Below are 25345 nucleotides of genomic sequence, written 5' to 3' on the forward strand. Positions count from 1 at the left end.
TAAGACTTTGGCGGCAGCGGGCAGTAGCGTGATGCCGCGCCAGTTGTCGCATCGCGATGGGTCCCCCTTTTTTGGAACTTTCACCAGGAGTCCTTGTTTCCACTCAGCGGGTACTTGTCCGGCTTCCCAAATACGGGTCAAAAGGGGGAACAGTAAAGTAGCAGACATTGGAGCATCAGCCCTCAGCATATCTACATGGATATTGTCGATACCTGGCGCCTTCCCCGGCTTCAGTGACTTCACAGCCGCAACTACTTCTTGGAAAGAGGGTGGCGCTGTTGGTATATCCAGAAGAATGGTGTCGTTGTCCATGCTGGTGGGCTCTTGTAGGTCTGTGCCCTGGGCTTGCTCTAGGAGACTAGAAAAGTGCTCTGTCCATCGCAGCAGCTGCTCGCTCTGGGTGCACAATAGACTGCCATCGCTGGCTCTGAGTGGCTTCCTCGCAGGTCGTGTGCGTCTTCCGCTGAGGCGTCGCGTCACGTCGTATAGCGCACGCATGTCTTTGTGGCGAGCGGCTACGTTGGCACGGTCCGCCAACTCGTCTGCGGCTCTTCGGCGGTCTCGACGTGCGGTCCTCTTAATTTGTGAGCGGAGGTTGGCGTATCGGCTTCTTAGGCAAGATGCGTCCGGCTCCACTGCAGACAGTAGTTGGCCCTTGACTTGGTGCCGATCTTCAATTGCCTGCCACAGTTCTTGCGACATCCAGTTCTCTCTTTGAGGCTTGGAGTAGCCGAGCACCTCTTCCCCTGCGTTTGTGTAGGCGTTCCTTATGCGCGTCCAAGATCCGTCCATTTCCTCGTCCTCGAGTTCTTCTAGAAGTTCGTACTGATTCCGAAGGGATATGCGGAATTTCTCCCGCCATTCCGGGTCGCGGAGTTTTCGTACTTCGAAGCTTCTAGACGTCTGCTCAGGTTTACGGCTTGGGGTACACAACTTGAGGCGCACTTCTGCTACTACAAGGTGGTGGTCGCTATCCACGTCAGCACCGCGTCGGTTCCTCACATCCAGCAACGAGGATCTCCAGGAACGACTGATCGCAACATGGTCTATTTGGTTGCGGGTAACACCATCAGGGGATATCCATGTGACCTTATGACACTCCTTATGTTTAAAAAGAGTGCCACCCACAACCAAATTCTGTGATGAACAGAGCTCGCCAAAAAGTTCTCCGTTCTCGTTCATATTTCCGGCAGCTCCTTCGGAGCCCATAAAATGTTCGCGGTTGGAATTGTCGTTACCCAGTTTTGCGTTGAAGTCTCCCATCAAGATGACGATGTCCTGCCTGGGGATGCTTCTGAGGGTGTGCTCAAGCTGCTCATAGAACGCCGTCTTAGCATCGTCTTTAGCAGAGTTAGTTGGAGCGTAGCATTGGACGATGCTAATTTTACGAGCGCGGGAGTCGAAACGTGCCGTGATTATGCGTTCCGAAACTGGCTTCCAACTCAACAGGCTCATCTTGGCACTGCGGCTTAAAAGTAGGCCAACTCCGAATTCACGGCTCGCATCCTCGTCTTCTTTGCCGCTGTACAATAGTGTGGTACTGTAATCTGCTGGATCTTCACCAAACCCATTCCATCTCGTCTCACTTAGTCCAAGTATGTGGATGCCGTAGTCGTTCATGACTTTTGCTACTTGGGGTAGCCTTTCAGGTCGAGCCATGGTCCTGACATTCCAGCACCCAATTCGTGTCCGTTTTCGAAAGCCAAAAGTCGTCGTATAAGCGGTCCGGTTATTATTGTTAAATGGAGAATTCTCAATCATCAAATGTTTTAAGGGTGTGCAGGTGATTAGCCCACAGCACCCCGATCACGACGATGGGGCTGCCATCTGTGCGTCCGTGCCCGCAGAGCCAGTCTGTTTAGGGGGTACCCCAAGGCTTCTGGCAGCCTGAGTGGTTTCATACGGAGTGTCCTTCTCCGGCCTGTTGGTCCGCGGGAACTATTTTATTTCATTCCTACCCTGCTACAGAAGTAGACGGGCGTGCCCCTATCCGCCACCTGGGGACGCGTCTCCTAGGAGTGAGGCTCTCCCGAAGAAGGAAGCCAGAGTAATGGGTCTGCGAATAAACCGACGCAAAACAGTCGATATGCGTATCAAGGCTAAAACCTCGGACGCCTTAACACTCGATGACCAACGCTTGGACTCGGTCGATGCATTTACTTACCTCGGAAGCACGGTCACCCGTCAGGGAGGAGCAGATGAGGATAGAGAGCAGGATCAAGAAGGCGAAGGCTGCGTTTGCCCAGCTCAAACCTGTTTGGGACTCGAATGTGCTCACAAGGCGGATAAAAATCTCCCTCTTCGACTCCATCGTGAAGTCCGTATTGCTCTTTGGTTGCGAAACGTGGAGAGTGACGAAAGGGCTGACGAACAAACTGCAAGTGTTCGTCAATAAGTCCCTCAGGTCGATCCTACGCGTTTTCTGGCCGAAGACAATACGTAACGAAGATCTGTGGAAGCTGTGCCGACAATCTCCCATCGGCAAGGAAATTGCAAAGCGAAAGTGGAGATGGATTGGGCACACTGTACGGAGAGGAGCTACGAATGCCGCAACTATAGCCTTTGACTGGAGGCCACCAAATGGCAAACGCTCCCGGGGACGCCCTGTCCAAACATGGCGCCGAAGCGTCGAAAACGAGCTGCGAGCCGCTGGACTAAGCTGGAGTGAGGCCAAAAGTACAGCCGAAGATAGGCGGAAGTGGCGGACGTTAGTGGAGACCCTCTGCACCTCTGGGGTGCCATAGGACTGCAACATCTGTTCGATACCAGAATTTTTTAAGTTAATATTTATACATGTTTCATACATAGACCGTACCTAAATTATGCTTCATATATTTTCAAGACATTCTAATAAGAGGTACTTATCTACCATAATATTATGTACAAGATGATTGAAAATATTGGACAAATTCATATGCATTTTTTGGTATTTCGGTAATATGATCTTCAACAATTAAAAAAAAATCAAAATTACTGGTAAAATAAATTAGTTAATTCATCAGAACACCTCTCTCTGTTTTTCACGAAGATTATGTTGCTATTTTATTGGTCGTGTCGTACCTCGGACATAGTGGCCATCAAACTTAATTTCCGATTTTACATGACGGGTCGCATTTACATTTTAAAGGCTCCGGGTAAAAATTGGAGCGTGCTGCGAAGCCCTGACATCATGATAAACGAAAGGAACCGTTTTGAAATTTATTACCCTTTGCGAGTTGATAGGTTAAGTTAAAAATTCTAAGTATTTTATCATGTTCAGCGTTAAAATTTAATAGTGTTATAATAATAGACTTGAGCATTATGTAAGCGCTGACATTCAATTATGACTCGTTTTAAGAATTTCCTTTATTTATTTCTAATAATATACCTATAAAGATGTATAACAGGTTTGTTATGCGTGCTATTTCTTATTTGATAAGCGTTCCGAAAAAAGCTGCGTGTTGAATCAAATAGCGATGGGCCAAACAAACTTAAAGTGTCGCATAATATGTACCTATATATTTTATGGTAGGTATAAGTTATTTTTTTTTTTTAATAATATTTGACCTTTATTTGAACCACTTGCATATTCCCTATTGACACGAAACCTAGAATTTGTTGCGCAATAATAAATATCTGTAGAAATTTGTATGATTTTCGAATTTTTGGTATTTATAACAGTATTTTTCTTAGCGTGTCGTATTATTTTACACCGACCGCAACTGAGAGATATTTAAAGAGTATTTTCTCCACAAATCGACTCGGTAAGTATAGCGCGAGACACAACGTGACGGCAAAATAACGTAAATCATCCTAATTGAATGAGCTAACACCCCAAATTACAACATGAAATCATTATTCCTTACGAGCTGCCGTAAAGAGGAGACTGCGGCGTGTAATAAATAAATACACCCAACACAAGTCAATGCGAGCGAAATTTCACTCTTGAGAGACAACACAGTTTCGAATTTGTCTCTCTTAGTAAATAGGTTAAGGAAGAGGCGGCATTGCGCACGCTCCGTGGCAAAGGGCTCCGCGGTACGTAAGCTCTCTTTTATATCTACGCTTATGATGAGCCAAATTGTACCTTTGAGCCGCCCCCTGACCGCGTTATTAGCACCGGGATCAACGCTTGTTAACCTGGAGAGTGACGCTCACTCGCTGACTCAAACATAATCAATATTCAGTTTAATATAGATTAGATTATGACGCTGTGATTGAATCGCGTTCTGATTGATGTAGGTGTTTACTTGCCCGCCTATAGTTTGATGTGATATGGCACCCGGGGACATAAACGATATCCGGCCAATTGGACTGTAACGAATTGGCTCGCCCTCAATTTGTCCTCGCTGTCCAATTCCCTTCCGCTGCATTTCGTTTTATCATGCCAGCCGGCGCATTCGACTTTTTATTCCATGTCTCCTCTATGGGAAAATGTTGGGGTTTAGCAGGTGCCGACAGGAACGAGGATGTAGCAATAAATAAGTACAGGACATGGCAGCTGGCTCACGAGTTTTATCCTGCGTGACCTAAAATACTCTTCGCAAAGTTTAACGGTCGGATTTCGAAGCAAGTTTATAAATCGTTACAAACGGTCTGTCGCTTTGTGCCTACATTTACACTCTATGTATAACTACAGCTGTATGTAAAGCCAACTTGTGGCATGTATTTTCTTTTACTGTGACCTTGTTCGAAAAGTTGCGCTCTGTGCGACTTCGTAATAAACGTTTTGGTTTTATGTTTACGGGCACACCAACTAGGCTTACAGTGTCGAGTCTGTGGACCATTCTTATCGATATTCGATTATGGGACATTGCCGGCTGATCAGTATTCTCGTCGCTGCCCGTGTAGAACATTTATCTGACACACTGGCTCCGGACTAGACGAATATTAGATTTTCGTTGGCAAAATGCGCGGCTGTAGAAGCCTTGTCGGATCGGACGGTGACATTATCCGCAAGACGTCTAGATCTCTATTGTACGTGAAAGATCCGTTTAGGATGGCGTTATCAATATGCTTTGCGGCGCAGGGGAGCGGAAACTCCTGGATTGTGTATTTAAGGAGGTCCTTTCATTTGAATGCACTCGTGCTCGTTACGCTCGATGACGAAGTTTATCTGACAAGGGGTCGTCGGCCCACGTCGGCGCCGGCTCGTCTCGTCTCAAAACTCCTACAAATTATATGTATAAAATATATAATATATCTATGGGTATATAAAATATTTGCTAAGCGAAGCTCTCTATACCAACCACGCTTCTGCACACCTTCTACGAGTAGCTAGATTCAACCCTATCTCGATATTCTCAGCGCTGCCGTCGCCTCCCAGACTAGATATTAAACTAATAAAACCAAAACTCACATTTGATGGTATTTCGCTAAGAAAAACATCTCAAGATCCAGATATATTTATTTACCTTCGCTTATAACTGGTCTGTAGTTCTTTTATTGGGCTGTTTGATGAGAATTAAGGTGATTCCAACTTTGGAGACCTGACGACAGAGTATAAAGATGATCCTTCAGATGTCCTTTTGTTCGGGCGCTTGTGTAAATACGTTGGTCACGTTGGTGCTGCGGTTGTATATTTTTCTCTCCTGTAATTTATGCCGATTCAGGCGTCCTCGATATAATTTAGCATTGCAATATTTTCTCATGATACGTCGCGGTAACAAAGGCGTGCTTGCGGCAGTAAAGTGCTCGGTGCCACAATATTGTCGTTCCCGAGACTGCTTTATTGAGTCGAATGACGCGGCCGCTAAGCTATATTTATCATGAATCACGATTACTGAGCGTCTGTGTGTTATCTCCAACCGGCCTGCTGAGCGAGAAGATCATAAATGGCCAATCTCCAGTCTGGAAGGGAGATAGCTAACCGCTCTGTTTGCAATGTGAGCTATGAGCTTTTGAAAAAAAACTGAAAATATTTTGTCTTCACTTTATAATTTCTTGATATATTGCGATTTTATTTGGATAAGAATGCACTATTACTATAGAGCGTTTAATAATGTGTGGTTTGTTACATGATTTTATCGTAATCCTACGATACAGGATGGACATATTCATATGTATATTTGCATGACGTAGGTATATCCACCTTCTATGAAAGATACCAACAAAACAGTTACTGTAATTGCCAGCAATTTTTTGAATAATCGTCCTTATTCAGATGAACTGCCTCTTGTACTGCTCGTTTATCGCGTATGTATACGTTCCGTTCAGCTTACAAGAGTTTCAAGCTCACCGCCACCATTTGCCTTGTCATTGAATAACCGTCCTTATTCCCTCCCCAGGTGGACTGCCCGTTCATAGTCTGCATGACGTACGCGTTCCACACTCCGGACAAGCTGTGCTTCATCCTGGACCTGATGAACGGGGGCGACCTGCACTACCACCTGTCTCAGCACGGCGTGTTTAACGAGGCCGAGATGAAGTTCTACGCCGCTGAGGTCATACTGGGTATGTGGTGTTGCTGCAGCTATCCTACCTCACTGGGGTCGCCAGATCGGCAATGAATGGACGATATGGAACGGCAATGGCAGGTGGAACTTTATCATCGCTCGCGAGTTATAATTTGGTAAGTATATAAAGTATAATAAAATCATTTGTTAGTCGTATACCTCGAAATCAAAAAATCCTTGTAGCTTTTCACGTATTCGCATTTCACCGTGATAGCGTTTTTTGTTGTAGCGTATAATATCGGTAGTATATTTTGTTACTAGCATATATTTTTACAACAGTAGCAAATTTTGATGTAGCATGTATTATCAATAGCTTATTTATTAAGCTGCATATATTTTGAATAGCAAGTAAGTATTTTTTGTCGCATCTTATTTGGGTCGCATATTGTTGTAGTGTAAAAGAAATATCGCGATATGTACCTAATAATGCATTACAAACAAATATCTATCAAGGTGAAAAGCGACTACAGTGAAGACAGGCAGGTAAGTAAATCTACTATGATTTTTTTCAGACAATTGTCAGTAGCGATCGAAAATTATACTACAAGAATAAAAATACTACGTATAATAATATACGGCTAACAAACGAATAAAATATGGTATAGTAGGAAGTTGAAAGGGGCCGACTCAAGGGCTCATTCTGAACATAAATTTTTGCACTTATTTATAGCATATAAACTTTATTGTAAACAAATAAAACTAGGGCTAATTTTGTCTAGGGTTAAAGTGTCCTCTTTCTATCATCATTCATATTTATGAGTGTATGAAGTAAAAGTATCAAATTCGCATGTCTTACGTCAATGAATAAAGCTGCAATTTGAGAAACACTTAAATCATGCTGTGACGCTGGACTGTGGTCGTCACTCATAGATAGATTAGATACCTATTAAACTCATAACCATAACATGTATTTAACGCTCATAATTTTACATGTAGGTAATCTGTACCGACATAAGATCATGTGATCAGGGGGGCTTGTCGCTCACGTCCGTAGGTACAAACCCTAGTTACCCTACACGTGCCCCCTGGGTGGTGCTAACGAGTGACAACGCCGAATGTCGGGCGGCGGTAAATCGACCCGACCTCCTCTCCTAGCAGAGGCGGCGATCTCCCGCCGTAAAAAAGGAGAATCACCAACACGCCTGCCAAGCGCGGTGATTATGGCAAATACACCTCCTAATGATGGAAAAAACAAAGCCCCGGCCCCCAGTCCCCGGCAGCCCCGCTATCCCGGACTCCGGTAGCGGTCACGGTAACGGCGGGGCAGGGGGTGCGAAGAATCTCCGGCAGAGAGTCGGCTACCAGCCCAACCGACCCTTGCACCTGGCAACATATAACGCACGGACACTGAGGGAAGACGTGAAGATAGAGGAGCTGGAAGAGGAAATCAGCAAGTTAAAATGGGACATTATAGGGTTATCCGAAGTCCGACGAGAGGGAGAGGATACGGAAATTCTCCAGTCCGGAAACTTGCTGTACCACCGGGAGGGCGACCAACTGTCCCAAGGGGGTGTCGGGTTCATAGTCAACAAGTCCCTCGTCAACAACATCGTTGAAATCGGAAGTGTGTCGACACGGGTTGCGTACCTCATCCTGAGAATATCTAAACGATACTCAATGAAGGTCATACAGGTTTACGCACCCACATCTAAGCACACCGATGATGAGGTCGAACTTGCGTATGAAGACGTATCGTCTGCCCTGCGTAAGTTCACTACTCATTTCACGGTGGTGATGGGAGACTTTAACGCGAAACTCGGAAAACAAGAAGGCGGCGAGACGAAAGTGGGGTCACATGGATTTGGAGTCAGGAACCATCGTGGGCAAATGCTGGCTGACTTCTTGGAGAAGGAGGGCCTCTATATGATGAACTCCTTCTACAAGAAGAAGCCACAAAGGAAGTGGACGTGGATTAGCCCCGATGGGAAGACTAAAAACGAGATCGACTTCATATTGACGGATAAGAAGCACATATTCAATGATGTCTCAGTGATCAGTAGGGTTAAGACCGGCAGCGATCACCGACTCGTAAGAGGCACTTTGAATATAAACTGCAAAATAGAACGCTCCCGTCTAATGAAGTCCACGCTCCGTCCTACTCCTGCTCAAATCCAGGATCCCGAAAGCTTTCAGTCTGAGCTTTGCGACCGCCTGATATGTTTAGAGAATTGCGTTACAGTTGACGATTTAAACAATAGGTTTGTGGAAACTGTCCGAGAGGTAGGATCGAAATATTTTTCGTCCCGAACCAACCGAGGACCTCAAAAACTCTCAGATGGGACTCTGAGTCTCATAAGAGAACGGAGAGAAATGAGGTTGCAGTCTTCAGTTGATATGGTCGAATACAGACGTCTAAACAGACAGATCGCCAAAGCAAGACGTTGCGATATGAGACGCTACAATTGCAAGCGCATTCAAGACGCAATAGAGCAAAACAAGGGCTCCAAAGTCTTTGCTAGAGATCGATCTGTTCGGCAGACTCTGTTGACCCAACTGAAGACCGACACTGGCAACACCGTTTCATCAGTGCCCGAAATTCTGGGAGAAATTGAGAGATTCTACGGACAGTTATACACCACAACACAAAACCCTATTACCAGCGGTGCTCACGACAGCCGAGCGCCACTCACCCGACACTATACCGAAGATATTCCGGACGTCAGTCTAGACGAGATTAGTATAGCTCTCAAACAGCTAAAAAACAACAAAGCTCCGGGAGATGATGGAATAACGACAGAACTTCTGAAAGCCGGCGGTAGACCGATTTTAATAGCACTTCGGAGGCTGTTTAATTCCGTCATACTCGAAGGCACAAGCCCGGAGGCATGGAGCAGAAGTGTAGTGACTTTGTTCTTCAAGAAAGGCAACAAAGCCCTATTGAAGAATTATAGACCCATTGCACTTCTGAGCCATGTGTACAAGCTGTTTTCGAGAGTTATTACGAATCGTCTCGAGCAAAGACTCGACGACTTCCAGCCACCCGAACAAGCCGGGTTCCGAAAAGGCTATAGTACCATAGATCACATACACACGCTTCGGCAGGTTATACAGAAGACCGAGGAGTATAATCTACCTTTATGTCTAGCGTTTGTGGACTATGAGAAAGCCTTTGATTCTATTGAGCTCTGGGCGATGCTTCAATCCCTTCAGCGGTGCCATATAGACTATCGCTATATCGAGGTGTTGAGATGTATGTACAATGCTGCCACAATGTCAGTTCGATTACACGAACATAGCACAAAACCGATCCAGTTGCAAAGGGGCGTGAGACAGGGAGATGTTATTTCTCCGAAACTGTTCACCTGTGCACTGGAAGATGTTTTTAAGCTTGTAGAGTGGAAAAGACTGGGCATTAACGTCAATGGCGAATATATCTCTCATCTACGATTTGCTGATGACATAGTTATTATGGCGGAAACGCTGGAGGAGTTGGGCGAAATGCTCACAGACCTCAATGATGCCTCTAAACAAGTTGGGCTGAAAATGAACATGGACAAGACAAAGGTCATGTCGAACGAACATGTTTCATCATCGCCCGTAACTGTAGGAGGTGTCACCATCGAAGTTGTTGATCAGTATCCCTACCTAGGACAAGTGATCCGATTAGGTAAATCCAACTTCAATAAAGAGGTAGCTCGTAGAATCCAACTCGGATGGGCAGCGTTCGGGAAATTACGACACATCTTCACTGAAAACATACCTCAGTGTCTGAAAACAAAAGTTTTCAATCAGTGCGTGTTGCCAGTGATGACTTACGGAGCCGAGACGTGGTGCTTCACCAAAGGGCTTATCCACAAGCTCAGAGTTGCTCAGCGTGCTATGGAAAGGGCTATGTTAGGCGTGTCCCTGCGAGATAGGATTCGTAATGAAGAAATCCGCAGGAGAACTAAAGTTACCGACATAGCCAAAAGGATTAGCACGCTGAAATGGCAATGGGCTGGCCACGTAGCCCGCAGAGCCGACGACCGCTGGAGTAGAAAGGTTCTGGAGTGGAGACCCCGTGTCGGCAAACGGCGTGTCGGTCGCCCCCCAACCCGTTGGTCTGATGATCTGCGGAAGGTAGCGGGAAGCCGCTGGATGCAGATGGCGGGTGACCGTTTGGGGTGGCGATCGTTAGGAGAGGCCTATGTCCAACAGTGGACTACGGAAGGCTGAGAGAGAGAGAGAGAGATAAGATCATCCAAACTCACTTCAGTACTTCATACACCTTGCGGTGTAATCAAACTTTCCGACACACAGCTCTTTATTTTTTTACTATATAATAATAGGAGGGGGGCTTAGGTATAGGTAGGTACTACCAGTTTAGCCACAGCTGGGATTCAAAGCCAGGACCTTCGGTGCTTTCGGCTCTTTACAAACTGCTGCACGGTTCCGCCGCTCTTCGTTTACTATAATTAGTACAGTAACTGAAACATTGAATTTACTAAACGCCAACGTGTCACGGATGATAGTGCTTAGCGCGAGTGTATGCAAACATCCGCCGCGGAGACAATAGGACCAACTAGTTAATGTGTGTTTTATACGATTATTCAAGCACCGAGCTCTATAAATAACGGCGGTGACAACTGTTTAGCCCCTATGCCGCCTTCTGGTTTGTGACGCTCTAGTTTTTGTTTCCTGTACGCTGTAGTGTTACTGAATTGAATGATACCGTTTTCATTTTAGACGTGCTCTGTTTGTAGTCGATAAATTATCTACTAAGTACCAAAGCTAATGTGATATTATTATGAGTTTAGCCGTTATACATCATTATCACAGTGGATGCACGATAGAAACCTTCCTGGTTGGAAGGTTCCTACCAACTTTCGGCGCACCCTGAAGGGCTATGACGGGGCGCAATTATAAGACGTGACAAAAGTTTTGCATCGCGCTTACTCAAATCGCGCAGCCTCAAGAGCGAGCGCGACGGGGAACTTTTGTCACGTGTTAGATAAATGTGCCTAGTGCTAGACCTTTTGGGCACTTCTGTCTTATGCTTTATAGCTATATTACCTTCTGGGACCACCGCTAATCCAGCTCTATCGTTTGTCACCGACAATCTACGAAAAAGACTACATAGGACTTCTCTTCTGCCACACTATTCTACTTTTTTAACTAACCCATACCATTGCCTCCCGCAGGTCTAGAGCACATGCACAAGCGCCACATCGTGTACCGAGACTTGAAGCCGGCGAACATACTGTTGGACGAGCACGGCCACGTGCGCATCTCCGACCTCGGGCTCGCCTGTGACTTCAGCAAGAAGAAGCCGCATGCCAGCGTGTGAGTACCTACCCTATGTGACTAACTTGACTTACTTGACAGTTCTATGTCCCCTAGATGGGGCAGAGGGCGTCCATAGTGATAAGATAAAGATAAAATACTCTTTATTGCACACAAACAGAAACAGAGTTACAAAAAAGAAAAGAAAATAAATAGCACAATCGGCGGCCTTATTACTAAAAGTAATCTCTTCCAGACAACCAAATTGATAGGAAATAGAAAGAAAGAAAATGGGTATCGTGTGAAAACAAGAGATATTTATAAACTACATTAATATAAAGTATAAACGATATGTAAATACCTACATCATTATAATAATACATAAAACCTACATAGTTAATAATAAATATATACCTATATGTCCTATAATAATACATAAATATTATTAAAAATAAATAAATAAATAATTGCTGGTGCATTCTAATCAGGATAAGATAAATTTAAGTAGTGCTGTCTGGGCTTGTTTTTGAAGGATGGTAGAGAGGGTGCGAGTCTGATTTCAATGGGCAGATCGTTCCATAATTTAACAGCCTGAAATGTGAATGAGCCCTCATAAAACACAGTTGTGCAAGAGGGAACATGAAGGCGAAGGTTATGAGATGAACGTAGTGAGCGGCTATATGTAGAGCATCTCAACTCAAAACGCTCCTTAAGGTATGTTGGGTAACAAGGATTGAACAGTACCGAATAAAGTAGTGAAAGTATGTGAGTATTCCGTCGAAGGCGAATTGGGAGCCACTTGAGTTTTTGTCGGAATACAGATACATGGTCATATTTTCTTAAGCCAAATATGAATCGTATGCAGTAATTTTGAAGACGCTCAAGCTTATTAAGTTGCTCCTCAGTGAGATCAAGATAGCTGGCATCGGCGTAGTCAAGAACGGGAAGAAGGAGTGATTGAGCTAAAGCAATTTTGGTGGAGGTAGGAAGGAAATTACGTAGTCTTCGAAGTGATCCCCCTGATGCAAACATCCTCCGGCTAACCGCCTCCAGCTGAGGGCTCCAAGTCATAAACTTGTCAAAAATTACGCCAAGATTCCTGACTGTATCACTATAAGGTACATGAACCCCGTCAAAATAAATTGGCGGCACCATCCGAAGAAATTTTTTATTCATTAACCTAGAACTTCCGATGAGGATAACTTGGGTTTTCTTCGGATTGACCATAAGGCCATGGTGTTTACTCCAGTCTACGATTTTAGTCAGGTCAGTGTTCATAAAATTTACTGCTTGAGCTATATCAGAAGGAGAAGCATGTGTATAAAGCTGTAGATCGTCTGCATAAAGATGGTAGGAAGAAATTAGTTTATCAGAAATGGAGTTAATAAAAATAGCAAAGAGCAGGGGGGATAGCACACCGCCTTGAGGGACACCGGCTGCAATATCACACCATTGGGAGTATGAATCCTCAATGCGTATACGCTGCCGTCGCCCCTGCAGATAACTGCGAAACCAGTCAATTACCATTGGAGATTTGTTAAGTGATCGAAGTATTCCCAGCAAGATTTCGAAGTTAACGGTATTGAAAGCATTACTAAAGTCTAACAAGGAGAGGATTGTGATTTGACCATTGTCCATGCCCTGGCGAATGTCATCAGAGATCTTTACGAGCGCTGTGACAGTGCTATGGCCAGGGCGAAAACCGGATTGGTAAGGATTCATAAGGTTATTGCGGGTAAGGAAATCGGATAGTTGGAAATGTACAAGGCGTTCTAGGACTTTTGAAAATGAGGTTGGGTTGGATTTCTTAGGTAAAGGGACAACTTGAGCTTCTTTCCAGGCAGAGGGAAATATGCCAGACGAGATGGAGGAATTGAGGATATGTGAGATAATGGGAAGGATAATATCTAGGATAGGGATTATCATGTTACGACTTAAACTGTCACTTCCAATTGCATTGGAAGTAATGGAAATAATGACCTTCTTAACATCACAATTGGAAAATTTACTTAAATGGAAAGAAGGAAAGTCAGGGGTTGGTAAGGCCGATAGGCGACCGAGTGTGCTAGATTTCACGGCATCATTCATGGCCGAGGACGAAGAGAAATGTGAACTCAAGGATTCAATGTCTAAATCTTTACGGATAGAATTATTACGAGATTTACCAACTCCCAGTGACCTAAGGAACTTCCAAACTTTGGCTGGATCGCCATTTTCTACGGAATGATGGATATGGCGGCGTTGTGCATCCCTACACAACTTATTGCAGCGATTACGAATAGCAATATACTTCTCCTTGTTAGCTTCAGAGGCACGGAGTTTATACTTGGTCTTGGCTGCATTCTTTTCAAGGATGACCTTCTTAATATCATCAGTGAGCGAGGGAGCCGGAAGATGCTTTAACCGAATCGCTTTTACTGGTGCATGCACATCGTATAGTTCAGTAAGGAGGGAGTTAAATTTATAAACCTGTTCATCAACGCTGGATGCGTTGAGGACAGGCGTCCAATCCGTACGATGAGCATCACGACGCAAACTGTCCAGGTCCATACCACCAAAACTACGCAGCATGAGAGTTCTTGACTTCGCTTTAGGTGGGCGGACTTTATATGAAAGGTATATCAAGTCATGATAAGAGAAACCAGTGGATCCGCACTGGCCGTGCTTAGCAACATGATCAGTAGAGGATACGAGAATGACATCAAGAAGAGAGGGTTCGCAGTTAGGAAAATGATGAGTGGCACTAAGTGGGAGAATATTCATGTTGCTAGACTTGACTATAGATTGAAAGGTAGAAGACCGAGAATCATTTTTAAGCAGACAAGTGTTAAAATCACCCATAATAATGGTATGACTGTAATTTGGAATATAGTTGACCAGTAGCGTTTCAAAAGAGCTGAAGAAATTTACACGCAAAGAGGAGCTGTAATACACGCCAAGTAATATCTAAGGTCACTGTCAAAATCTAAGGCAAATTTGTTAAGTAGGTCCAAAAGGGACTACGTTGGCTCTGTTCTTTTTCCATATGTTTATTAATTGTTATGTTAGCCTGTGATAGGGGCTCAGTTCCATTTAGCACAATTGTTACTGCTGGACGAGGTTCTCCGACCTCGGGCTCGCATGCGACTTCAGCAAGAAGAAGCCGAATGCCAGCGTGTGACTTGATACCCTATGTACATCTTCTACCTCTAGTGCCGTCTCCTAGCTAAGGTTGGCAATCATCCTGCTGATTTCCGTCTTGGAGGCCGCTTCACGGAACAATTCTCCAGTGCTCAGCTGGAACCACTGGCGTAGATTTTGCAGCCATGATGTCATTGCCCGCCCAGGCCTCCTCCTGCCTTGTATACCCTGTAAGATTCAAATAATCCTGACCCCTTTTCAGAAGCAATACCATGGTGGGGGTGATAAGTTCGAAACCTTGTCACCCCTTAGAGTGGCATTGCTACCGAAGTAAGAGATAGAGTTCCATTAAGCCCAACTGCATTACTTCTCTTGAGGACGGGTTGAGGGCTACACCTTTAAGAAGAGAAACATAATGGAGTTTAATCTTGTTTACCGCTCTATTTGTAACCCTCTAAGAAGCCGTATGGTTGTGTATGAATGGCATTTATTTATCTTGCCTTCAATACTGTTAAATAATAATAATGTATGATTTGTTCAATATTGCAACGTCTGCTATTAAGTTTATTTCCATTATCGACAAACCATCTTATTAGTCGTAAAACATAGGAAAGCAACCTAAGCTTCCATAACTTAGATAACTATAAAAATTTACGTTAATTTAAACTATAAAAGATTACTTATACACTCAGAAACAGTAATAATAATAATAATGTCCTCCTAGCCGAATTTCGACTACGGCGGCCAATCTCATTTGAGATCAGCCATCTACGCAGGAGTAGATTATAGTGCCCAAGTGTGTGCGCAGTACACAGGAGCACTCTCTGTTCCATCACCCTCATAACCCAATGGGACGGATTGACCGACACGACTGGAGAGAGCTAGGCGCAGGACCGACTGCTTTACATGCCCATCCGACAGCATGGATCGTTTCACTGTTTCGGACATCAGGTGATCAGCCTTCTATGTCCTAACCAAACTTAGAACCACAATTTAAAAACACAAATTGATGGTCCCACCCGGGAATCGAACCCGGGACCTCTGGGCCATGAAGCGAAGCTTCTACCACTAAACCACAGAAACAGTAATAAAATTGTCTCGTCATCACACTTCTTAAGTAAGTACATTAATTTAATCTGGAGTCGCGGGAATGCCAATCTCATATTTATTGAGTTACAATACCTAAGCACTTATGGTACAGGGTTGAATAATCTTTCCCCATAATTTCACCCGTGTCTCGACGGCACCATCTACAACTCACTACAACAATGAACAAATGTATCCAAGTATTCGAACAAGGGGTTGATGCTATCTCTTTCATTTCTATCTCGATTATTGCTCTCCAACTCTTAACTACAGAAAGATATCGAGATAGAGGAGCCTTTGTTGTGTTGTGGTGTAAGGATACGAAACTTTGCTTTGTTGCTTATTTTTTTAAAGGAACTGCAACTTCTGTAGATTTCTGAAACATTAGAAATTATAGGTATTATTGGTTCTTTTTTGGAAGTTAACTTGTTCCAGGGAATACTCTAGTCATGTTTCATAAAAGTCGGCTTATCCTTTTAAAACTAACTATATTGTACTCTCTTGGCTGGGGTTTCACAATTTAGCTAGTTATATCATAAAACTTCGAACTAAAGTTATTTTGTCCGCAAATAAGCACTGAATTTGTCTCGTTTAGTTATCTTGTCGGTGGCCAAGACGAAACATTCGCACTTGATTATCGCAGTTAGTGGGCAAAACTTACCAAACTTTGCTGGCACACTGCCGTATGTCTCAATAAATCTTCTATCTGGCATCTAAGCATGAACTAACGACTTAACAATCCTAGATACAAATTATGTACATACATCAATATATTGGTAGCCGACTGCTGAACTGAGTACCTACCGAACAAGTCCAAGACTCAGAAGACTTATAAACGAGAATTATGAGTGGAAATTTCTCCCGGCGAGACGCAAAGTTTTCAACTTTACGTGCAACTACGTCACATTTCACCTAACTTGGGACGCCGGCGTAAAATGCGGGACGGAATTCAATGTGAACTATATTTACCATGCAAAACTTGCCGGCTCCGTCGTGGTTGGAAAAATAAGACGCTGTTATCGCGTCGGATCTGTACAAAGTATTCCGGACCCGCTGTGAACTTTGCATCATACTTCATTCATGCGTCATAAAAGTTAAATTAAAGTAGATAGCGTCCTTCGCTCAATGGAACAATGAATAGGTATACCGAACGCGTTTTTATTATGAATTACCGATCTTGTTTACTCACTGAATGTTTTATTGTTACTTGTGTTATACCTAATGTACGCTCAATGTCCTATCAAGGAAAACATCTTAAGGAAATCTTGCATTTTGGTCCATTAATTTAAGCCCGAAAATCTCTTTTACACATTTTGCAATCTGTAATTTTGGACCAATCATTTAAGCCCAAAAACCTCCTTCACACTCAAACAAAACACCTATCCTTAGCACCTAACCACCTCTAAACAACCTTCAATTTCCTCCGCAGAGGCACGCACGGCTACATGGCTCCAGAAGTGCTGTCCAAGGGCACGGGCTACGACTCGTCGGCCGACTGGTTCAGCTTCGGCTGCATGCTCTACAAGCTGCTCAAGGGCCACTCGCCGTTCCGCCAACACAAGACCAAGGACAAGCACGAGATCGACCGGATGACCCTCACTATGGTAAAGGTCTAAGCGCATCCTCTGTTACCTTTTTTAATTAATGTAGTCTTAAGAGTCACTAATGTTTGTGGTTCGGGTGGTGTGGAAAGGTGAAATGCTATGTGCAGCCAACAGATTTTCAAGTATTGGATTTCGAGACCTATGCAGTAAATATGCTACTTATAAGATATCCCCAGGAGAGAAAACATCGACAACAACAAACGGTGAGGTTTAATTATAATTAAAGGTTGGATGCTGACGGTAGAAAAAACAACTTCGTAATAGATGAAGTTGATACCTACGTCATGGATAATTGTGTATTCCGTTTTAATCCAATCACTGCTTGTGTACAATTAATTGATATCTCATAGCTAATTGTTTGTATGCTGTTCTCACAATACAGATAATACTATCTAATATACAATTATCTCTAATTGTGCATCTGAGAAGGAATTGTAAATATATCGCTAAGAATGTTCCCATGCGCGTATTTATAGAGTAAATAGAGAATAATGACCTCAAGAATACTGGTATTATGCTATTATCGCGAAGAAAAACTGATGTCCTTTAAACATGAATACTGTATGCAGTAAGTATACGTAGTCATTGTATATTTTTACAGTTAATTGGACCAACACAAATGTAAACATATACTTCTTAGTCGGTCTCGTACGGTTATTGGCTTATAAATTATGCTAGATTTAACCGACCCATTGCAGATTTAATTGAAAAAAAAATTGTATATAATCTTGTCGCTAATTGATGATTTTTCAGCATCAAAGAAGGCTTATAAAGCACTTTTAGCAATTCCACCGTCGTTAATAAACTACAAGATTCATATACTTAACTCTATCAATAACGGTATATTTCCTTGCCACAGAACGTGGAGTTGCCGGATTCGTTCAGCCCGAGCCTGAAGAGTCTGTTGGAGGGCCTGCTGCAGAGGGACATCAACAAACGTCTCGGCTGCAAGGGCAGAGGGTAAGACCAGCATAGTATTTACACTAAAGAGCACTTTACACTAAATTACCTACACTAAAGAGGCATTTACACGGTTGGGTTTAGTCACTAGCCACATGAGGCTGGTGGCTGAAAGTCTTTGGGGCTTGCGGCTATGTGGTGAAAGTCTGGGCCTTGTGCGGATCTACAGTCGATGTAGTCACTAGCCTCAAAAATCATGCGGTTTAGTCGCCCATGTAAACGCTAATACACATAAGGGTTGCCACATAAACTGTTGATTAGGTGTATTTCCGCCAAACGCCGAACTAAATAAAATGTACTCTTGTTGTGTAAATCTAACTGAACAGAAGCCTAACAATAATGAAGTCACTGGACTTATTTAAAAAAAAACATCAAAATTATTACCGCACCAAACGCCGAACTAAATAAAATGTAATCTTGTTGTGCAAATCCACCTACATCGAAGCCTAACTTCTAAAAAATATCATTATTTTTTTCCATCATGGTATATCCTCAAAATTACTACCGATTACCTTACCTATATGTCCACTTACCGATTCATCAAACCTTCCAGAGCGGACGAAGTGAAGGAGCACGTGTTCTTCGCGGGCATCGACTGGCAGCAAGTGTACCACCAGAAGTACACGCCGCCGCTGATCCCGCCGCGGGGCGAGGTGAACGCGGCCGACGCCTTTGATATAGGCAGCTTTGATGAAGAGGACACTAAGGGGATCAAGGTAATTGTGGTCCTGTTGTGTGTAAAAAGTGCCCTAGAAATTAAACCCTAGGGTACTGGCAACAAGTCTACCACCATAAGTACACGTTACCAATGCGACTGATAGGGCCTTACCACAAAAACTTAGACAGTATTTAACAGATGTTTAGCGCTGTCAAACGCCTACAAAATCTGTCAAATTTCGTTTTAAACACTTGTTAAACAGTGTTCAAAGTTTTTTGTGGTAGCACAGATAGTCTTTGACTTTGACAGTTTCGATGGTCATCTTAAGACATGAACTATAAGGTCACATGAACCTACTTTTCACTAAAGGTATCTATGTAAACGTCGAACTTACCTTCTCTTAGCCACAGGTATTCCTATTGAATATGAATTCTTGGTTGAGTGCCATAAATACTAACTATATACAATATTTCCTCTCAGTTGACGGAGACAGACCAGATGCAGTACAAGGACTTCCCGCTGGTGATCTCGGAGCGCTGGCAGGCCGAGGTGGCGGAGACGGTGTTCGAGACCATCAACCAGGAGGCCGACAAGATGGAGAACAAGCGGAAGAACAAGAACCGGCAGCGGGTGTTTGATGAGATCAAGGAGAAAGGTGAGTGAAGGTTTTGTGAGAGTGGGATGATTGAGTGCAGTGTAGTGAATGAATGATTGAAGTGAATGGATCAATTTTATCATCATCCATAAAATCAATTGCAAGAATTTGCCATATGTGAATTTGGTAAATTTTGTATCCTTTTTATCCTAACAAGATGCTATCTACATTATAGCTACGTACCTATAAACTCGGTAACTACTTAAACGGAACGGGAGCAAATCTCTTCATATTTTAACACAAACCATGATCATGTCATGCCATGGAAAGAATATGAAGCTACTAAATGTAGCTTATAACGAAACCTTTATGCAACGATTATCGTATAACTTTATTGAAGATAGGGTGCAGCTAGCTCCACAATACTAACCAATTTCCCCACACCTTCCAGGCTCAGACTGCATCCTGCACGGCTACATAAAGAAGCTCGGCGGGCCGTTCGCGAGCGCGTGGCAGACTCGCTACGCAAAACTGTACCCGAATAGACTCGAGCTGCACCTCGAGAACTCCACCAAGCCCGAGATGATACTTCTGGACTCAGTCGAGGAGGTGTCCTCGGACCTCGTGAGTGTGAAGGGAGAGCAGTGCATCGTGCTGCGGACACGGAATGACACGAAGATTGTGCTCACTAATACGGTGAGTTTGCTGTTGGTTGATTAGCTTAAGTTTATATTAGGCTATTATAAGTAGGTATATAGTTAGTTATATTATTATTATTTTGTTATTATTGGTACACCGCCCTCTAATTTGTCACTTTGTTTCCGCAACATATAAGGTTGCCTGTAAGAGATCGCTCTCAGCGATAAGGCTGCCTATTCTACATTAGTTCTAGTCTATAAGTATGTTTTTTTGTATGTCTGATTTATGTGGTGTTCAATAGAGCAATATTCTATTCTATTCTAGCTTATGGTTATGTCCTTATCTAATCTTAACTATAGGAAACACAAGTCCGAAAAATCTTGGTAACGTTACATCATTTATGTTTATATCGGTTTTAGGACGAAATCGGCCTCAAGGAGTGGGCGCTGTCCCTGCGCTCGGCACACAAGTGCTCCCAGGAGCTTCTCGCCTCTATGGCGAAGAAGGCCGGCAAGATATACGGCACGGACGGGTCGAAGGACGGGGGGGCGCCCGCCCGCGCCCCCGCGCCCGCGCCCTCCCCCGCGCTCGCCCGCGCGCCCAACGGGAACAACTAGCAGGAGCTTCCCGCACCCCCCAACAAGGGTGCGAAGATGTTCCGCCGCTCCAAGAGCGCCGCGCAGCTCATCAAGTGAGCGCCACGGAACATAGTGAGTGTGTGCGAGCGTAGACTGTAGCCCCCCCCACACACACACACACACCACGGACGATAAACTCTCGGCAAATCTTATAATGTGTACGTGACGGCACACGATGCCTCCATAGATATAGCGTTAGAACTGCCAAATTGTAAACTCGCCGAGGGCTATTTATAATACAGTTTCACTTGATCCTCGTAAGTAGGGATATTCGATAATAGTGACTTTTAGGACTGCCAATTACTAATAAATAAATGCTATCCGCATTTTAATTGTTGTATGTACGAATTATTGTGATAGGACAGATCAATATGACGTGTAAAAAAAACTATTTCATTTACCTACAGTAATTTCAATGGATAATAAATAACTTTTGTAATTGTTTGCACCAATTGAATTTTGTAATTATTAATGTAATGTTCTGGATGTTGTATTTAAATACGTAGTTTATCATGTAAAAAATATAACTTAAATCGAGTAGATAATTATTAATAGTAACTTCCTATATGTGTTTGTGCAATAGATCAAATAAAATTATATTAAAAAAAGTAACTAATGACAGCATTGGTTAAAAAAATAATGTTGAATTTCGACGAAATTGGATACTCTAATTGTGCGTATGAAATTATGGATGCTTCAACTACTTATATTGTAATTAGAAAATATAGCACTTTGTTTATGCCTCTGGTTATTACGCACAAACATAATAATTATGATACTTATCATTATCAATATGGTTATAATTGGTGGCTCTCTTGTGGATATGAGTTTTAAACTTTAGCTCGTCTTCTTTAAGCATGTAACAAATTTATTTAATCATACAATCATTGTGTACTTAAAAGTTTAAACCATTTCCTGTCCTGTGATGTAACCACCGATTCAAATTCTGTTGCTTCGTGTATTGGAAGCTAATGTACGTAGATTTCATTGCAAAAGCGTCAATACAATTAACTTATGGCAATACTTTTTCTAACAACCTTTTAGGTGTGGTTATTAATAACAATAGTAGTAAATGCGATATAAATACCACAACAATTAGAGAATACTTAAGAATAATCAATGTGTATAATTATTATTTATGTGAAATTTTGTTATTTTTTATCTGTTGACTGTATGGTGTCCCCGCGACGCCGCATCGAGTTTATAGCAATGCAAGTGCAATCTATTGTTTTAAAGTTTTAAACCTGTTGTTTGACGAATGCTTGAGATGTTACATTGTTTGTGAAGGTAGCCTCGAAGTAGTCAGCTAGAGGTAGTCAATGGTCTATCTATGACAAGATGAAAATTTGTGAAATTCACACCATTATCGCACGGACTCAATGTGTCACCTCAAACAATTGAATATATTGAAATAACTACGTTGTCTGGTGCAGATTGGATGACTATACTATAGTTTATTTAATATATATAAGTTCACAGGTATAATACCAATAACTGCTTGCGTTTTCCTATACTGTGTAAGATACAAGTTTTATAAAATCTTTATTGGAAAATACAGGTACAATTTAATTTACATAACAACATCAAGCGTAATCCTATTTGATAGGTTATAGATTAAGTAGTAACTATTTTGTATAAAATTGTAGAAATTTTACAAAATAAGTGCCATCAGAAAGTTAGTTGGTGTTTTTGAAGCGTTTTAATAGGTTTCTTTCTCGTTCTGAAAGTCGGGATGTATTTGGGAGATTTTAGATGGTCGTTGTATTTGTACAATAAATATATAAATAACTAAGGGAAAGGGTCCGATGTAATAATCGTTCAATATCATTCGTCATGTTAAGAGTAGATTGTGTTTGCTTGTATGTGTGTCGAATATAATTTAAAATGTAAAAAATATTAGATGCTATGCTAGTCAATTGAATTTCTTGATTAAATAAATAAAATTAAAAATAATAGAGTACATTGACACAGTATAAACAGTATTATAGGTTAGTTTTTCCTTACTTGATAAAATCATTCTTTCTATTGTGATATTACTTTTTAAATCTTGCATAGATTAACGTAAATTTATGAGGGAAATTAATGCTTTTACTTCTTTCCAATTCGCTTCATTAGAGATATATTTCAGAGTTTTTTTGTCTACTATTTGTTAGTTGCAGTGTAGGATTCAGCTAGTTTAATTCTCTTCGCCTGCGATTTTGTTATAAAATGCAAAGCTTGATCATTTTAACATTCCGAAGCATCTTACAAATTCTTATGTATATTTTATTAGCAATTTTCGCTCATATTGTTCCTTAAAAAATTACAAACGACAGCCCAAGAAAAGTCCAAGTTTTAACAAAGGAGTGGCTAGTATCAGTGCAGTTATAGAAGAGGTGTCATGCAATAAAATGTATCAAGTTTCAAATCTATTTTAGATGTGTCTATTCAGTGTTGTAGCTATGCCTATGTAAGTACCTACATTATATGCCACAGAAACCTAGAACAGGTTTCCCAGTAGTATTGTCACTACTACTATTCGTCATCAGTCATCAAGCATATTGCACTCTGTAGTCTGTTTTAAAATCTTATTGTATTCGTTGTCTTTATTGGCGGCACCGTATTACTTCTTATTATATGGTATTACCTGGTAGGTACAGGTGGTTTGTGGGCGACACGCATCACGTGACATATTGTTGTGTAGGTACGTAGGCATATCTACAACCCTATACATAGTCCTTTTTACGTTTATAATATGAATATGAGTTGAGTAAGTGTAACTGTTTTAAGGAAACATTTCTGACTAATCGAATCTGCATCAGACAATATGAAAATATATTATTTAAGTACCTCTGTTAGAGACAATTTTTATTGTAAACCTACATTGCGTGTAGTAAATTGTTTATTTAATCAATATGGTGTTTTATTTTTCAAACTACATACCTAGGTACTATACTCTCAAATCTCTTAATACCATTTCTTTCGAATGTTAAGAAGTTAGCAGGTATAGTTCTATTCACGTAATTTGTGTATCAAAGCCCATACGTGATTATATAGCCTAGATCACCCAAAGCTGTATCCGCCACTGGTAAAGCCCAGGTGTAACAGGGTGTAAATGACATAATGATCCCGATCAATCTGAACAACTTATAACCGGTAATTAGTAAACATAACCTTGGAATTCACATTTACTTTCTTGGGGTGCCAAGGAAAAATGCTTCATTAATCAACCAAGGAATACATTCGCCTGCTAACAAGATTAATAAAATTCCATTGAGATACGTAAAACAACTGTCATGGATTTATAAGCAGGTACTAGCTATGTACTTATTTGATAAAATACAGAACAAAGAAACTATGTATGATAATTATAACATTTAATTTACTTCTATATAAACTTTTACAGCCATGTAGCATACCCATTTTTATAACATCATGTAGAACTCTTTATCTTATTATATTTGTTACCTACTGCAAAAACTATTGTTCGCTATCGTTATCACATCACAATAGGTAAACAGCTTAAATACATTTCTAGTGTTTAAACACATTTAATTGTCTATCCATTACTATAACGTACCTACAGAATGCTATATTTTTCATACTAATCCTTGAATGGAGCCCAATTTAAAATAACTATTTGATGGCAATCAGAGCAATATGATTTATTCCATGTTTAAATTTATGTAGGTCTAGGTACCTAAGTATACCGAGGAGTCACGAAACTGATACAGTATACCTAAACATTAACTTCTTAATTCATATCAGTTAAATCCTTTTAATTTTAATTATGAATAACATTTATCAAGGTATTTACGTCTAACTAAACGGTCTTTGACTTATTAAAAGTACCTACAAATAAATACGTGTAGATACTTATTTAAAATGGAAGACTTGTTTTTGCCAAGCATGTCGAATAGTCGAATATTTTATACGCTTAAATAACATTGTAAAGCTTAAATAATGGAATTGTAAGTAATATAAAAACAATGATTTACAACTAAATAACTAAAATAAATATGTACTTAATATGCACATATTTTCTTAACCGTAAACTAACAAAACGTAAAATAACAATAAAAATGTATTTGGTGCAAGTATCATTTTACTTACCACCAAATGTTCAACTCACAATAGTCACAATAGAAAATAAATTTCAAACGAAACTTTTTGGTCCATTACTTAGACAACTAGTAACACTACACTAGTGCGAATCCTATTTCATATAATAGTTATCTTACATTTACTAAACAACAACATTTGCATTCTCAATCCAACATAATTTCACCTTGATATTGATCTAGGTTTGATGCACTGCTGCCGCTACGCAGGTTCTTATCGACATAGATACACGTCGCGATTACGATTTGCCATAAATACGGCGCTATGATTTGTAGAATGCGCAGTTACGAGTTTATGGACGAATATAA

At 41.7% G+C, this 25345-nt stretch overlaps 1 protein-coding gene across 2 annotated transcripts in view; it reads left to right on the forward strand.

The window, feature by feature from the left end:
- LOC105389442 (G protein-coupled receptor kinase 1) overlaps positions 1–25052 on the forward strand; it is a 51072-nt gene extending 26020 nt beyond the window's left edge. Inside the window, exons 9-16 of one of the 2 annotated variants that reach the window (XM_048622590.1) lie at positions 6267–6432; positions 11555–11696; positions 17272–17452; positions 18306–18406; positions 18960–19122; positions 19545–19719; positions 20111–20355; positions 20718–25052. In XM_048622590.1, coding sequence (XP_048478547.1) covers positions 6267–6432; positions 11555–11696; positions 17272–17452; positions 18306–18406; positions 18960–19122; positions 19545–19719; positions 20111–20355; positions 20718–20915 — 1371 coding nt within the window. In that variant the 3' untranslated portion in view covers positions 20916–25052. The remainder of the gene's footprint in view (positions 1–6266; positions 6433–11554; positions 11697–17271; positions 17453–18305; positions 18407–18959; positions 19123–19544; positions 19720–20110; positions 20356–20717) is intronic. The other variant, XM_048622591.1, reaches the window with a different exon arrangement.
- The last annotated feature ends 293 nt before the right edge of the window (positions 25053–25345 follow it).

This window comes from Plutella xylostella, chromosome 8 (assembly GCF_932276165.1).
Source record: "Plutella xylostella chromosome 8, ilPluXylo3.1, whole genome shotgun sequence".
Lineage (NCBI taxonomy): Eukaryota > Metazoa > Arthropoda > Insecta > Lepidoptera > Plutellidae > Plutella > Plutella xylostella.